General features: G+C 39.6%; 1 protein-coding gene across 4 annotated transcripts in view; it reads left to right on the forward strand.

Annotated features, from left to right (window-relative positions):
• Window positions 1-16,485, forward strand: part of TNKS2 (tankyrase 2) — a 54,041-nt gene that overhangs the window by 16,550 nt on the left and 21,006 nt on the right. Inside the window, exons 7-19 of one of the 4 annotated variants that reach the window (XM_042457694.1) lie at window positions 808-874; window positions 1,759-1,945; window positions 2,733-2,854; window positions 4,886-4,977; window positions 5,445-5,523; window positions 5,854-6,025; window positions 7,070-7,149; window positions 7,478-7,623; window positions 8,876-9,041; window positions 9,959-10,178; window positions 11,529-11,638; window positions 15,086-15,274; window positions 15,678-15,722. In XM_042457694.1, the coding sequence (XP_042313628.1) occupies window positions 808-874; window positions 1,759-1,945; window positions 2,733-2,854; window positions 4,886-4,977; window positions 5,445-5,523; window positions 5,854-6,025; window positions 7,070-7,149; window positions 7,478-7,623; window positions 8,876-9,041; window positions 9,959-10,178; window positions 11,529-11,638; window positions 15,086-15,274; window positions 15,678-15,722 (1,675 nt within the window). The remainder of the gene's footprint in view (window positions 1-807; window positions 875-1,758; window positions 1,946-2,732; window positions 2,855-4,885; window positions 4,978-5,444; window positions 5,524-5,853; window positions 6,026-7,069; window positions 7,150-7,477; window positions 7,624-8,875; window positions 9,042-9,958; window positions 10,179-11,528; window positions 11,639-15,085; window positions 15,275-15,677; window positions 15,723-16,485) is intronic. The other 3 variants (XM_042457695.1, XM_042457696.1, XM_042457697.1) reach the window with 3 other exon arrangements.

Consider the following 16,485-nt stretch of genomic DNA (forward strand, 5'->3'; position numbering starts at 1 on the left):
TATAGCTTACATCTTAACTAGCTATTGTATATAATCAAATATTAGCTCCAATAACTATATACTGTTATATAGTTATACTGTTCTATAAGTCTAAAAATTTATGCCCAATAATTGACCCCAAAATCCCAGGTCAACTTATTTACAGGTTAGTATGGTAATGTGATAGCAGCTCTTTCAGATTTCTCATGGAGAGTTTCTTTTTCTCTTGAGCCAAGCAGAAAGAGTCCTGGGTGATTAATTGCTGTTAAACAAACAGAGTCCCTCTCCGGCCTGCGCTAGCCGCACTCGCTGCTGCTGTCTGGGGAGTGAAGGGGGAAAGCAAAGTTGAAAAGTTGAAGCAAAATGCCTTAATTAGAGTGTCTTCCTCTGCACCCACATACACACACTGAAGGAGCCTCCAAGTTTTACCCTCGACTTATCCACAGGTAATGGCAAAATCCATAATTTTGCCCCCCAAACCTATCCTTGACTTATACATGAGGACTTATAGTTGAGTATTTATAGTATCCCATTATCCGTTATCCATTATGTCCTCAACATAAACATTTATATACTTCATGAAATCCAACATTCTTTTCACTTCTTAACTCTGGCAATAAAGTGTATTTCATAATCCTCCTCAGAGTTCAGATAAAGAAACCAGTCCTATATCAAGACCCCATTTAAATCCTTTAAGCCTACTATAACCTATATTGTTTTATGTTAACATGTGGGTTTTTTCTCCAGAGGTTTACAAAATACAATCATCTTTACATTTCTTGAATAGTTTTATTTGTTTTGCAGAGCTTATTTGTTGTTGTTTTTCAGAGATCTGGTGCCTCTTCACAATGCTTGTTCCTATGGTCATTATGAAGTAACAGAACTTTTAGTAAAGGTTAGTCTCCTAAATGTGTGTTAGTTTTATGGGGAAGCATTTGTGAGTTTTATTTCATTTTCTGCTTACAGTATTTTACAGGGATATTTGATAAATACTTCCTACTCAGATGAGCTACATTTTTCATTTACAAAATGGGTGTAAATGTCACCCATCATTGTTTTAGAATACTGTGATTGTACATGAATATCATTGGATATTGTTGATATTATTTCTCCAGTAGTGGAGTTAGAAAACAAGTCTAGCTACCCCTCCTTGTTTCATTGGGTTGAGTCCATCTGCTTTTTTTCCATGAAGCTAAGGTTGAACCACATGAGGTTTTTTCCTAGAACAGTAGTTTCCACCCTTTTCTATGCCCCACATCCCTAGGAATGCTTAGTCAATGTTTGAACTCCCATGATACTAATATCACATTTGAAGAGGAAGAAGTCTAATTTTTAACCAGAAATTGGACCACATACAATACTACAGGTGAACAAACTGAACTTTTTTTTAAAAAAATGAGCTTTTAACTCAGTGCATAAAATGCCAATTTAAATTGAGCAATTAGATTCTAATCTAATCAGAAACATGGTACACTATTGTAAATTGTAAAATTATCTTCTTTTGATTAAATAAACAATGAGACAGCTATATGCAACACAACCACCTTCTACCACTTCTCAGGACACACTGCCAGGTGGCTGAGTTATGACTTGTGGCCCTTCACTCAAGGACACAAATCACTCTTCGTTGCACCCCCTGAAATTCCGTCTCAAACCCCTAGGGGTTGTAGACACCTCAGGTTTGGAACCCCTGTTCTAAAAGGATAGAGTATAAATATCATAGAAAATCTTTGATATTATCTAGGAAGAAATAATATGAGGTTTCCTTTCCTCTCTCAGCATGGAGCATGTGTAAATGCAATGGATCTGTGGCAATTCACTCCTCTGCATGAAGCAGCTTCTAAGAATAGAGTGGAAGTATGTTCTCTCTTGCTGAGCTATGGTGCTGATCCTACATTATTGAACTGCCATAACAAAAGTACAATTGACTTGGCCCCAACACCTCAGTTAAAAGAACGGTTGGCATGTGAGTACAGAGAATATTTTATGTATTACATTTCTATTTTGCTTTTGTGTCAAAACAATCACATAAAGTAGCTAATAACAGTAACAGTATTTTTAAATAAAAATAACAGAGCCTAGTCTGTTATAACCTACTTCACAGCAGCCTAGCTTGAATAAAAAGGTCTTTGCCAGCCAGTAGAAGGAAAAGAAAAATAGGATGTCGATTGTTCAGAATATAAGTTTCTTACCAGTTTTGAATAGAAATGAGAGATCCTTTGTCTTCTTATAAGATGGTGGCTATAACATTTTAAGAAGTCTTACTCATTTATAGATTGTAAGCCTGAGGGCAGGGAACCGTCTGACTAAAAAATTTATGTACAGCACTGTGTAAATTTACAGCGCTTTATAAATAAAAGTTAATAATAATAATAATAATAATAATAATTTATGACCACATGCATTACAGGGCAATTTTATCTCTGAGCAGATTTTGATGCAAAATATTGGTTGGAACTATGCAGTTAAATAAGTAATAGTAAGATAGTGTTTGCCACAACATACTAAAAATCTTACTGGCATAATTAAAACATAATACTTTAGTCTCTTCAAAAACTAATGAAGGTAACTGCCTACCAAGAAGGAAAGTATCTTACTGAAAAAAGAATCTGACTCCTGCATATACTGTTTGATTTCAGGAATATACATGCCAATAGAAACTTATATGGATGCTTGGTGGAAAGATTTCTGTGGGAAATTGAAAGAAACAAAATATTTTACAATAGTCATATGAAACTTGTGTTCTCTTCTAGATGAATTCAAGGGGCATTCATTGCTGCAAGCTGCAAGGGAATCTGATGTAGCTCGAGTCAAAAAACATCTCTCTCTTGAGATTATAAACTTCAAACATCCCCAAACTCATGAAACTGCCTTGGTAATATATTGTTTCTGCCATCTATATTCTAGATACAGTAAATGATATTTATGTATTTGCTAAACTAAGCAGTTAACATATCAGTGTTACCTCACTTTTGAAAATACAACTACTCCACCTTTTTGAACTATTCTTAGTACCCATACAGTTTTAACATCCTCTAGCAGGGTGTCACAGATTACCACAACTGTTCTATCCCCTTCAGCTGCAGAGATATCAGTAGTGAGGCAGCTGGGTAGCAAATCACCTAGCAATGCCATGAGTCTTCAGGTGCAATTAATTACTCATAGGAAGAGGGAAATGAGAGAGAACAGCCTCAGCAGAATGCAGATAAGGCAAACAGGGAAGTGCAGAAATTTCAGTGTCAAGCCAAAAACTTACCCACTGAAACCCAAACTCCAGGCAGTGAAAGCCTTCACAGGAGAGGACTGGGAAATTTGAGAAGACCTAGTTAAAGAATGCCCTAGCTAGATGGAATTTTTCCAAAAAGCATTTAAAATTGGAGCAGAATACTTCTTGAGATGATTTCACAAGCAGTATGAGTTTAGGTATTACGGTAACAAAAGAAAGGGAGGCAAAATATAAAACATAGCTGAGGAACTTTTTTTTTTTGCAGGTTGTCTTAACATGAAAAGTTGAGTTGTACCACAAAAGTCAAAAGCAGGCAGAGTGGTCAAAAACTACAAACAAAGGCTCAATAGACAGTATTTAGATCCAGCTAGTGGTTCTGTAACGTAAAGAGTAATCCAGCCCTCTCCAAGCTGCTTTATGCCAGAATATTTTCATTGACAACTCCATAAGTCTCTGACCGTTAATGGCTGGGGTTGAATCCAGAACATCTAGAAAATGCAAAGGTGAAGGGAATGAATCCAGCTATTTCCAGCAACCAAGTAAAACCTATAAGAATTTGTTACTGTTGTTAATTGCCCTTGACTCCATGGCAACCCTGTGGATGAGGCATCTCCAAGACTCCCTATCTTCCACTGTGCTTAGTTCCTGTAAATTCATACCCATGACTGCTTTAACAGAGTCCATCCATCTAGCATGTGGCCTTCCTCATTTTCTACTTTCCTCCACCTTTCCTAGTATTATTGTTTTTTCTAATGAGTCGTGTCTTCTCGTGATGTGACTAAAGTATTACAGCCTCAGTTTATTCATTTTGGCTTCCAGGGAGATTTCTGGCTTGATCTGTTCTAGGACCTATTTGTTTGTCTTTTTGGCTGTCCACAGAATTCTTAACATTGTGTAAGATTACCCTGATACAAAGCTGTTTCATTTTAGTTTATTTCTGCATAGGTGATTGGTAGATAAAATAGAAAAAAAGATCAGCACCCAATATTAAAAATAAGAAATAAGTTATGTTCCATTATTAATGGGAAAAATCTGGAAAATGTAAAAGAGAGAATTTTAAAAATGATGATGCACTAATTGTAAACAGAACAGTCACATTTTGGAAAAGTTTTTCTCTCTGGTGTAATAAGTTAAGATGTGCTTAATTTTAGAATGTTTTACCTTTGTATGTGTTAGTTGCACCTAATTTAAATGTTACCATTTTTTAAAATTAATACACACGTGTCTTACTTAAACATTCTTTTCAAATAACAATGTAGTGTCAGAATTTTCCCCACTAGGGCTGAATTACGTTCAAGCATTTGGGATTATAGTGGTATATATGTCTTTGTCAAAAGCAAAGGTGATCAGCAAATAGTCTTGTGTGTCTATGTGCCTTCAGGTTGCCTATCTACTTATGACAACTCCATTAATTTCATAGAGTTTTCTTAGACAAGGATTACTCAGAAGTGGTTTTTCTGTTCCTTCCTCTAAAATATAGCCTACAGACCTATCCAAATGCCAACTATTGCCGATCCTGCTTAGCTTCCAAGATCAGATGAGATCTGGTGACTTTAGAGTACTTAATCTTAGAGTTTCATTTATTTATTTATTTATTTATTTATTTATTTATTTATTTATTTATTTTTGCAACAAGTGATATACAAAATAATAACATACAAAATAATCATTATTTTTTAGCACTGTGCTGTTGCATCTCCATATCCCAAGAGAAAACAAGTCTGTGAGCTACTTCTGCGTAAAGGAGCCAGTATCAATGAGAAGACAAAAGAGTGAGTTTCCATTTCACATTTTATCTCAGCATCCCACCACTTCCATTTTATCATCAAAGTCACTCTGAGATAGGTTGTTTTGAGAAACAGTGGTTTCTCTAAAACTACCCAGCCATGGAGCTTCATGAATAAATGGGAATTTGGACACATTTCTCTTACTTTCATGCTGTATCTACTGCAGTCTTACAAGTGATAAACAAAGGGCAGTAATCAATGGGAGAGGAAGGGATGAGTCCTCCCACCCCACACATACACACTGCAACCCTTTACCCATCAAAATCTGATCCAGAAGGCTAGGAAACCACACCAGGGTATTTGGGCATACAGAGGGCTGAAGTGGGAAGGGGAAGGAAGTCCTATCAGAAAAGTGCATACCTACTGGCAATATTGGATTTTAGCCAGTCAGTCTTCCAAAATGGCAACTACATGGCAACTGTAACCACTGTAACTTTTGTTGTTTTTTAAAGCTTCCTGACACCTCTCCATGTGGCATCAGAAAAAGCTCATAGTGATGTTATAGAAGTACTTGTGAAACATGAAGCAAAGGTATGTATTGCTTTTTGTGTAATCAAGCATGCTACAGTTTGTAATTAAAAATAAATAACATACACATTTGTAAATTATTATGTGAGGTTTGTTGGCCTCTGAATTTGAAGGTGTCTGTCAATGCTGGCAATTTTGTAAGTTAGCACTATATTGCAGGGACATATCTGTATTCGTCTGGATTGGTATGCAACAGGATCTTATCTCAAAGATGTCACAGGATCTCTTTTTGTTCTATATTGTAGTTGTAGATTCTTCTGAAGAAAAAGATACTATGTACTCTAGTTCCTTTGGGGGGAAATTGTGTTCTTAAAGTTGTGTTATAATCTCCAGGTCAATGCTTTGGACAATCTTGGCCAGACATCTCTTCATAGAGCAGCACACTGTGGCCATCTGCAGACATGCCGGCTACTGTTGAGCTCTGGCTGTGATCCATCAATTGTGTCACTGCAGGGTTTTACAGCCTCTCAGATGGGAAATGAAAGTATCCAGCAGTTATTACAAGGTAATACTGAGATTTCCTCCTCCCTCCACATACACACAAGTTTTCTCTCTATTTGTCTTATACTGGCATTGTGAAAGAATGTCACCATTAGGACAGAAAGAGAATTTACAATCAGTGGAATGAAAGCTTGGTCTGAAACCGTAATTCTTTGAGGACTTAACTTCTTCTGTGGAAGAAAGTTCTGGAGCAACTTTTAAAAAATTACTATAGTCAGTTAATTACAGATTGATTTTACACAGTAGATGCATATGCTTTGATTTTACACAGTAGATGCATATGCTTGGCCTCACTTAGTTCTTAAATACAGTTAATGGTGGGAAGATCATATTTCCTCCCACTCTTTCCATTTTGTGTGGGTAGAGCATAATTACCTGTTTCCTCCATTTACCCGAACTGCTAGCTCTGTAGGTAACTGGCATTGTAAACAAGACTCTATCTCACTTGGTCAGTTCAGATTGCTAATAATTTTGGTACATCTACCTGGTATATACCCAACTGTAAGTCAACCTCATGTATAAGTCAAGGGCAAGTTTTGGGACAAAATTATGGATTTTGACATGACCCGTGGATAGGTTGAGTGTAAAACTTGGAGGCTCTTTCAGTGTGTGTATGCAAGCGGCAGGGTGGAAGCAGAAATCAATTCAATGTTTCAGCCTTCTCTCCAGAGACAGCTAAGTGTGCGGGTGGGAGAGAGCCTGTTAATCAGCAATCAGTCAATCACCAAGAACTGTATCTGCTTGACTCAGGACAAAAAGAAACTGCATGGGGAAATCTGAAAGAGTTGCTTTCACATTACCATATTGACCCATAAATAAGGTGACCTAGGATTTGGGGGATAATTTTTGGGCATAAATTTTTAGATTTATAGATGAGTATATATAGTAGTTTGTATCCCATATGTTTTGGGTAGCTATATCTTATAGATTGACCACCCAAACTCTTAGTTTTCTAGCTTGAGGATTACTGCTAAAAGATCACTTACTCTTAATTGTTTATGTTGGTATATAAATATAGTACATAGTTGTATATTTATTTCTTTTGCAGAAGGTATTCCTTTGGGCAATTCAGAAGCAGACCGACAATTATTGGAAGCTGCAAAAGCAGGAGATATGGACACAGTAAAAGTAAGATAAACATTGTTAAATTTTCTGAAACTATAGAATATAAAGTCTACATCATTCATTGTTTGTCAGTATCATGCATGCTCATACACAAGGAAAAAAGTCAAATATTAATTTGTTCTTTTAATTAAAAGCAGAGACAACTCTGAGGAAACAGAAATTTGACTGTGCAAATTTTATTTTATTATTGACTTCATACCACGCCTGTCTCCTGAGATGGGATCCAAGACATTTTAACAAGATGATAATCACTTGCAATCCTTGGAGTTTTTGTTTTGTTTTGTTTTTTTGCTTCTTATGTACAAATATGTAATTCTGTTACACTCCACAGAAGTTATGTACAGTACAAAGTGTGAATTGCCGAGATATTGAAGGGCGTCAGTCCACACCACTTCACTTTGCAGCAGGATATAATAGGGTGTCTGTGGTTGAATATCTTCTGCAGCATGGTGCTGATGTTCATGCAAAAGACAAAGGGTAAGTATTGTAGTTTTCACCTTTGCAAATATCCAACTCTAATAGATGGGTTGGGGATTATTTTTGATGTTGCTATATAGTTGATACATTTCTGACTTGAGTTTTATGTGGCTGCACAGGCCCACCCTAGTGTGTGAACTCATACAAGGTTCATTAAAGTGTCTACACTCCTCTACTTTCAGTTTGCTGTGCTTTATAACAGCACTAATTGTGTTTTGTTACATTCTCACTGTGGCCAAAAGCAGATGGAGGGTAAAATACAGTCCCTGGGGTTCCCAGTTTTCAGGGAAAACCTGCTGACCATAGCGATTCCACAGTGGTCTGACAACTGATGCGTAGTCTGCACTGTTCCCCCTTCCCGCTGCTCTGATGAACCTGCCATAATGGAGCAATTCGGACGACAGACTGCACCGTGCCATTATTTTTTCTGATGTCCCACAAATGCATGTACATGAGCACACAGACACTGTGCCAGCAGCAGCTTAACATTTTTGTTAAATCCATTTTATTGTTAGTAATATGGTATGTTTGTCATTATTTCACTTCATGGGGTGTGCGATGGTTTGATGCTGCAGTTGATCACATGTGGGCTTGTGTGATCAGTTCACAGGTGGGCAACAAAAAAAAATACTATGGCCAGCATTGGTGCCCGCAGCCACCTGGCCCCTCCCGCATCTCTGCACTAGCATTCAGTCAAAACACCAATGCACTAGTCCATTCTTTCCGGCTTGAACTGGAACAATCTAGGATTTATTTTGCTCTGGTGTTAAACCTCACAACACAGCTTGGGTCTGGTTTCCTTATGTTTCAACCACGTGTGTCGTCTGCACGTGTGGGTTTCAAAACTGGGTGGGGCCATTCCTTTCAGCATGTGCAGACAAACCCAGTGTAAGAGAATGCAACTTTGGGTTTATAGCAACTTCAAAAGTTGCATAATACGATTTAGGAATGTTATGTAAGTATTATGTTGATCTTGAGAACTATGTGTTCTATCACTAATGTGAGAACAGGCAAATCTAATGGGAAGCTTATGGGTGACAAACATTTTTTACCCATCCACATACTAGTTCTTCATTCGCTAAATGTTTCCTTAGACATCTTCAAGCTTTTGTTTCCCACTTTGAGACTTATACAGCCATAAAATAATTTGAAGACCTTGAAAGTATTAACTAGAATTAAGATTTCTTGCTGACAGAATGACGCACACATAAACTGTATCGTTAGCTAAGGAATGTTTCCTTAATATTTTCAGAGGTCTTGTTCCTTTGCATAATGCATGTTCTTATGGACACTATGAAGTGGCTGAACTACTTGTTAAACATGGTGCAGTTGTCAATGTGGCTGATTTGTGGAAGTTCACTCCTTTACATGAAGCTGCGGCAAAAGGAAAATATGAAATTTGCAAGCTCCTTCTACAAGTAAGTTTCATGGAAAACTGAAGCATATATCAGTATAGCAATTTGCATCTGAGAGGTCTAATATCTGATAACTTTTAAGATGCATGTTAAATATTGAGAATTAATCCTTAGTACCGTATTTTCCGGTGTATAAGGCGACGGGGCGTATAAGACGACCCTCCAACTATTTAAAGAAAAATATAGAGTTTACCATATACTCGCCGTACAAGACCACCCGAAGCCTTTGAAAGCCGGCGCTGGGCGCGCGCCCGCCTCCCTATGGTGCTGGCCTCCGAGGCCTTGGAAGGCTGGCGCTGGGCAAGATCGCGCCGCCCCTTCAAGCCGGCCTCCGAGGCCTTGAAGGCCGGCGCTGGGCGCGCTCGCACCGGCCCATGGAGCCGGCCTCCGAAGCCTCGGAAGGCCGGCGCTGGGCGCACTCGCGCCGCCCCTTCAAGCCGGCCTCCGAGATCTTGAAGGCCGGTGCTGGGCGCGCTTGCACCGGCCCATGGAGCCGGCCTCCCAGGCCTTGAAGGCCGGCGCTGGGCGCGCGCCCGCCTCCCCATGGGGCTGGCCTCTGGCCTCCGGCCTCCAAAGGCAAGTGCTGGGCGGGCTCATGCCGGCCCATGGAACCGGCCTCTGGCCTCCTCCGAGGCTTTGGAGAGCTGGCGTTGGTCGCGCGCGTGCCGGCCCATAAAGTTTCCCTCCGGCCTCCTCATACGGGGCGTATAAGACGACCCCCAATTTTTCAGAAGATTTAAAGGGGTTCAAAAGTCGTCTTATAGGCCGGAAAATACGGTATATATCAAAATCTGTGAATAGGAGCAGAAATAATCAGCTGAAATAATGGAACAAACACCAGATGTGTTTCTGCTTAGCCTTTTTTTTTTAAATTATGGAAATTATTGTACATAATTCTTTCTACCATCTTATTAACGCAGCATGGAGCTGATCCCACAAAGAAAAACAGAGATGGGAATACCCCACTTGATCTTGTTAAAGATGGCGATACAGATATTCAGGATCTTCTTAGAGGAGATGCAGCTTTGCTAGATGCTGCAAAGAAGGGCTGTTTGGCTCGGGTGAAGAAACTGTGTTCTCCTGATAATGTAAATTGCCGTGATACACAAGGCCGGCATTCCACACCATTACATTTAGCAGGTTGGTATTTCTTTAAATGATAAAGAGTTGTCCTGGACTAGAACTATAGCTTCTTCTGAGCACTCTGAAATTATAATGTTCTTGATAAATCATTACAAAAAAGTTGATAAATTGTTATCAAAATAGCAGTTAACAGCAACTTTCGGATAGGGTTAGTGCAGGTCCAATTATATTCCAAACTTGTACACTTGGAAGGATTACATCATGGATTTATATGAAGTTGCTTTACACTTAATCAGGTTGTTGGTCCATCTTGCTTAATAATGTCTACTCCAGGGGTAGGCAACCTTTTTGAGCCAGGGGCCAGGTTGCTGTCCCTCAGACAACTGGGGGGCCGAAGCCGGGGGTGGAGCTTCCACCCTTCGAGGGCGGAGCTTCCACCGAAGCATCATCGTCATCATCACCACTACTATCATTGTTACAGCAGACCTTTCAGCAATAAATGCACCAAAAATACACAGAAATGCACTTTGGAAAGTCACACTCCTCCTCTTCCTCTTTCTCATTGAGAGGGAATTTTGCAGAAAGTACACCAAGGGCAAGTAAATAATAATAATAATCATAATAATAATATTAAAGTTACAGGCATGGAAATTGCTAAAATGCAATTCAAAATTAAAGGCAGCAAGCATGCACTGGCTCAACCCAGAAAGCCACAAGTAGTTGGTGTAGCTTCAGCTAACCCCCTCCCCAATGAACCAACCTCTCTTGCCTCGCTGTGGCTCTGGCTCCCTTTCTCCCTCGCTCTGCACTCCTGCCTCTCCTCCTTTCCCTGCTTTTAGGGAGGAGGAGGAGGAGGGCGGAGGGCGAGGTGGAGCCTGCTGCAGGCCTGCTGCAGCCCCTGGAGCCCTGTTGGAGTGCTCCAGGGGCTGCACCGGGCCTCCTAGATGGGCGGCGCCATTTTGAAAAACAAAATGGTGCCCAGAGCAGCAGAAAAACGGGGCGATCGGCAGCAGGACTGCGCAGGGGCCGGTGGGAAGGCCTCGGTGGGCCGGATCCGGCCCGCTGGCCGTAGGTTGCCTACCCCTGGTCTACTCTAATGAGCTGCAGTTTCTCACGGTCTTGGACAGAGGTTGTTCCCAGCTCTTCTTTCTTAACATACTCTGTACTTGGAGAAGCAAAGGGTTGATCTTGGAGTTTTTTGTGTACTAAGCATGTACCCTGCCTTTGAGCAACTCTGCTCTAATCTGAAAAGCAGTTCTGATTGGCTGCATGGATACAACTGTCTATGCTCTGCACTTCTCAAAAAAGAAAAGAACAGGTTATTAAAAAAAAACAGTTACTTATGATTAACTTTTTCAAGCACCATATCATAATCCATTAAAATATTCTTGTCTCACTCTGTGCTAGCTGGATACAATAATTTAGAGGTTGCGGAATACCTGTTACAGCATGGAGCTGATGTAAATGCACAGGACAAGGGGGGTCTCATTCCTCTACACAATGCAGCGTCCTATGGGGTAAGCCTCTTAAAATCTTTAGCACTATAGAAATCCTGAAGCTGTATATTAGCTTGGTAGGATCTCTGTTAGTTCCTTTTTGCTCTTTAAAAAATAACTGTGTAATAATAATCACCTGTTGGACTGGCAGTTTCATAACAGACATAGATTGTCAACAGCGAGATATAAAACATATAGGATTGTGTTGCTGTGTTCATTTTAAAAGATTGTTTACATCTACTGTGTTCATTACTTTTTTGATAGAGCTGACATATGGATCTGGACCCTTGTTCAAGTGGTATTCCTTCCCCTCCCTGATCCTGGAATGGGAACAGAAATGCTTACATACATTCCCCTCTTGCTTTGAATACAATAGAAAGAAGTGAATGGTTGAACCAAGAGAGACCATGTTTATTTGACCACAGGATTGTCTTTTCATTTTCCCCTAAATTGAGTAGAAGCAAGGAAGTGGAGAGAAATATAATCTAAACAGATTAGTTTAACTCTGTACATGGAAAATAGCATCTTTTTTCAGTGACTGAATAAAAAAATTATAGAGCAGAGACATCCAAACTAGAAACAGTGCCCTCTAAGCTAACTGTTACAGCCTGCCCCCAGCAGCCCAAAAGCCTGTGTTTCCCCCAGCCTCATGTCATTCTGTTTGGATAGCACAGACCCAAACCCTGGATATGGCCATATCTTGGCAGATCAAATATGGTCTGGGCCAATCATGGGATAAATGGACCTTAACCCAGGTCAGTTTGACCGCTAGTTTGCCATGGAGTTTCCCAGAAACTGTGGCAAACTCCAGCAGTATAGATGCCCCATCCATTCCTTATCTTTCCCCTGTGTCTCTGCCAGTGACTAGATCCCTGTATTTGATGTGAAAATGGGCCACCTGATTGCATACAAATGGCCAGGCACCCCATTTTGGTAAGGAGAGCATAGCAGTAGCAGGTCCCCTTGCTTTCCTAACCCATCCGCCCAGGCCCACAGACCACTTAAAAAAATAAATAGAAGCATACACCTTTTTAATTAATAGCATAGCTTTAAAAAGAAAGGAGGTCCATGCGGGATAGGTTAAATTATTTCCTCTCCCCCCCCCCCGCTCTCTGATCCTAGATTAGTGTACAGCCCAAATTAGGTCAACATGTGGAGTAGCATTACCATAAGGGGAGCAGGTGCAACCAAACCCTCATGAGCCTGGCTAAAACTTCCTTCAGCTTGGCTGGTGGTGAGGCATGATGAGAATGGTAGTTCATCAGAACCTGGAGGTTCCCCACCCCTGTTATAGAAGGACTGTTTCTTTAGAGCAATAATGCAGGTTTGTGACTGATTCTATATGGTTTTTCCAGTGCTCAGAATAAAGGTGGTGCATAGGCACAGTCAATGGCTCACCTATGAACACAGGTTTAGAATGTCAGCTTTTGAGGAGATGGATCTCATTATTCCTTAACCGTTGAATTGCATTAAACTTGTCTCTTAGTCTGTATCATAATACAGTTCTCTCTGCTTTATATCAGTTTAGTATATAGTGAAACATTTTATTGGCAAAACAAGTACTCTTTGCATGTTGGCTGCACAAATCTCTATACTGTTTCACAATTTTGTGACTAAAACATGACTGTGGAGATTATAGTGTGATGTTGCGGTCATGGAATGAAGAGATTTACATCCCCTATCAGCTGTCAAGCTGACTGGGTGATCTTGTGCCAGTCACTATCTTTCAGCCTAGCCTATTTCACTGAGTTCTTCTTCTTATTATTATTATTAACATTTATTTATAGAGTGCTGTAAAATTTGCACAGTGCTTTACATAGTAGATGTCAAATAAAATAAAAATAAAGCCTGCCCAGTGCCGCACAATGTGAAACACCAACATTACAAGATTTAAAACATCTCTAAAATAATACTAACTAGTATAAAAGGAAAGACAAAGAAACAGTAAATTAATTTGTTCTGAGTGTAAAAATGGAGTGATGAGTGCTCAATACTACCATGGCATTTTTGGAAAGAAAAGTCAGGATATAAACCATAAATATAGGATGGTCAGTAGAACAGATCATGTGATACATTCTGAATGTTTTGTTGTGACCATCAAGCTAGGTAACACCCATGGCATGCTTTTCATAGTGTTGTAAATTACCCATGGCGTTGAATCTCCTGCTTGTTCAAATGTTTTCATATAAATATGGGGAAAGGATTGTATAAGTTTAAAAGCATGGAGTATAAACTGGACACCTCAGATTGCAGTTTATCCTCAGGCCATTGGGTGTTCCCCTTGCATGAGCTCTGTCCCTCCATTGTAGGCTACCATATAGAGATAATGGTGGTCCAGTTTTCTGGAAGGCTGGAGACAGCCAGATGAAAAAGAAAAACTTTGATAGCCATCTGATAGAGCATTTTGTGAACCTGTGCTGAAGTGTGGTAGTCAATTTGCTTTGATGGACAGAACGTGTGCAAATCCCAAGGAACAAATTACTGTAGTGCTGTATGCATGGTGTGGCGAGCTTGGAGTCAGCCTTGTTTCTCTAAGCCACTGATTTTCCTGACACCAGATAAAATAATAGAGTATTTCAGAGTTGTACTCATACAGATCAGTCATGGTTCAGTCTCATTTAAATAATTTAATTTGTCCCATGGATTTCAATAGATCTGAAACAGAATTGACTGACTCTGAATACATATCACTATACTGAAATCTGCAATAGTTTGCTAATGTTTGACAGGATAGAGCCTTCTAGTCATTCCTCATGTCCTACTAGATCAAATTATAATCTTAGTGTTGCAAGCATCCTTTTGTGTAGTTTATTTTCTTCAGTTACTATCCATCTCTTTCTCTGACGCAGTGCTGGTTTTGAGCCAGATGGTATTCATTTGCCTATTTACATTTTGTAGGTTCTTAGAGAATACAGTATATAGCTCTCTGACTATCACTTCACTGGTCATATCATGCATAATTTTGTGTACTTTTTAAATTTTGTGTATTCAAAGTAATATTGATTCACTTGTTAAAAATACAAGGCTATTTACTCTAATTTCTGAGAAAGCCGCAAGTTCTTTCTAAAAATGGCTTCCCTGTTCTATCTGATATAAGGTATAGAGATTGCTTGTGTCTAACTCAGTTCTTTAATCCCAATGGGATAGTAGTGTAATGCTAGGAAAAATGGGACTTTAAAGAAGATACAAAAAGGAGGACACCTCCACCCCCATGAGTCCTTGCAATTTATTCTGAAATGGTTTGTATGAATCTGCCTCCTTGCATAGACACAGCTACCAGCCATGGTCATTTTTAATGAAGTAATAACCTATAGGTAAAGATTGCTAGACTTGAATGTTCTGAACTACCCTCTTTGCTTTGATGGGATTTATTTTGTCCTGTTCACTTTTTAGGAATTCCCAAGGCAAGTTACAGAAAGGCCTTTTTTGTCTCAGGGTTGCACTACATAAATGTATTTTATCTTCCAGCACGTAGATGTAGCAGCTTTACTTATAAAGTATAATGCGTGTGTGAATGCTACGGACAAATGGGCTTTCACACCATTGCATGAAGCAGCCCAGAAAGGAAGGACACAGCTTTGTGCCTTATTATTGGCACATGGAGCTGATCCTACTCTGAAAAACCAGGAAGGACAAACGCCATTAGACCTAGTCACCGTAAGTGATGGGATTTTTTTAGAAGTTCGTTTTAAACTTCCGTTCCTGGTTTCTGACCAGAGTGACCAAACATGTGAATCTGAAAACTAATAGCTGCTGCAGTTGATTGTACACTAAAGCAAAGTCAGTAGACCATCAAATGCTACAGAAGACAGGAATTTATCATAGATGTAGGTTTTGGAACTAAATGGTTAAAAAAGGAATAAATAGCAACTATGCATTGATTTTATTCCTTAGTGGTTTTATATATAGTGTTCTCTGTACTCCTTTATGCCTCTCCTCCTCTCCCCATTTAAGTTAAAAGCATTAGGGTTAAAAATGCTGTTGATTTAAACTTGGCCTGCTCAGTTTGTCATCCAAAAAGAATCTTATACAGCCTGTCAACCACTTTGGTCTATTACAGACTTATGAAATGTCTTCTGTGTGCTGCTTGTCTGGGACTCCAAAAGTAGGTTGTCAAGTCAAAAATACATGTTATTTATCTGAATTTATTTGTATTCTGCTCATAACAAAAAACCAAATTGAAATTATAAAATGTTTTTAGATTAAAATATAGAGCATTTGAAATCTTAAAGCAGGAAATAACTTTTCGTTGTGTTACACCCAAAACAGTTTTGTTGTCAATTTAAAGGATCTCTTGCACTTTAAAAAAATTACAATGACAGGTGGTTATTTAAGAGGATTCTATATTTGCTGCCACAGATTACACTTTGCAAAATGGTATTCATTTTAAAGTTAAATTAGAGCTAGATGCAATAGTTCAAGATAAGTTAAGACTAAGAAGTCAAGAGGTTGCCCATTCAGAGGATTCCCAAGAAATTTACAGATGGTTTCTCACAGTGCAATCTTATACATGTCTGTTCAAAACTAAGGGGCTGTCTGCATGGGCCAAAAGTCCCGTGTTCCCACCAGCCATGCATCATGTTCAGATAAAGCAGGTCAGTACCCCAGGCCAGGATCAGGCAGACTGGATACCAATCCACCAGTCCCAGTCCAATCCTGGCACAAAGGGGCTTTACTGTAGGTCAAATTGACCCACCCTTTGCTACAGAGTTTCTTGGAAGCTCTGTAGCAACATCTGGCACACTAGACAGCCCTGCATGCCCTTACCTCCCTCCGCTATTGCTACTATTAAGAATACCCCTGTCACCACATCTGATATGAAAAGGGGGCATCTAGTCACATGGGTGCAGCCAGGCACCACCATTCCA

The sequence above is a fragment of the Sceloporus undulatus genome, chromosome 3, assembly GCF_019175285.1.
Source record: "Sceloporus undulatus isolate JIND9_A2432 ecotype Alabama chromosome 3, SceUnd_v1.1, whole genome shotgun sequence".
NCBI classification, from domain to species: domain Eukaryota; kingdom Metazoa; phylum Chordata; class Lepidosauria; order Squamata; family Phrynosomatidae; genus Sceloporus; species Sceloporus undulatus.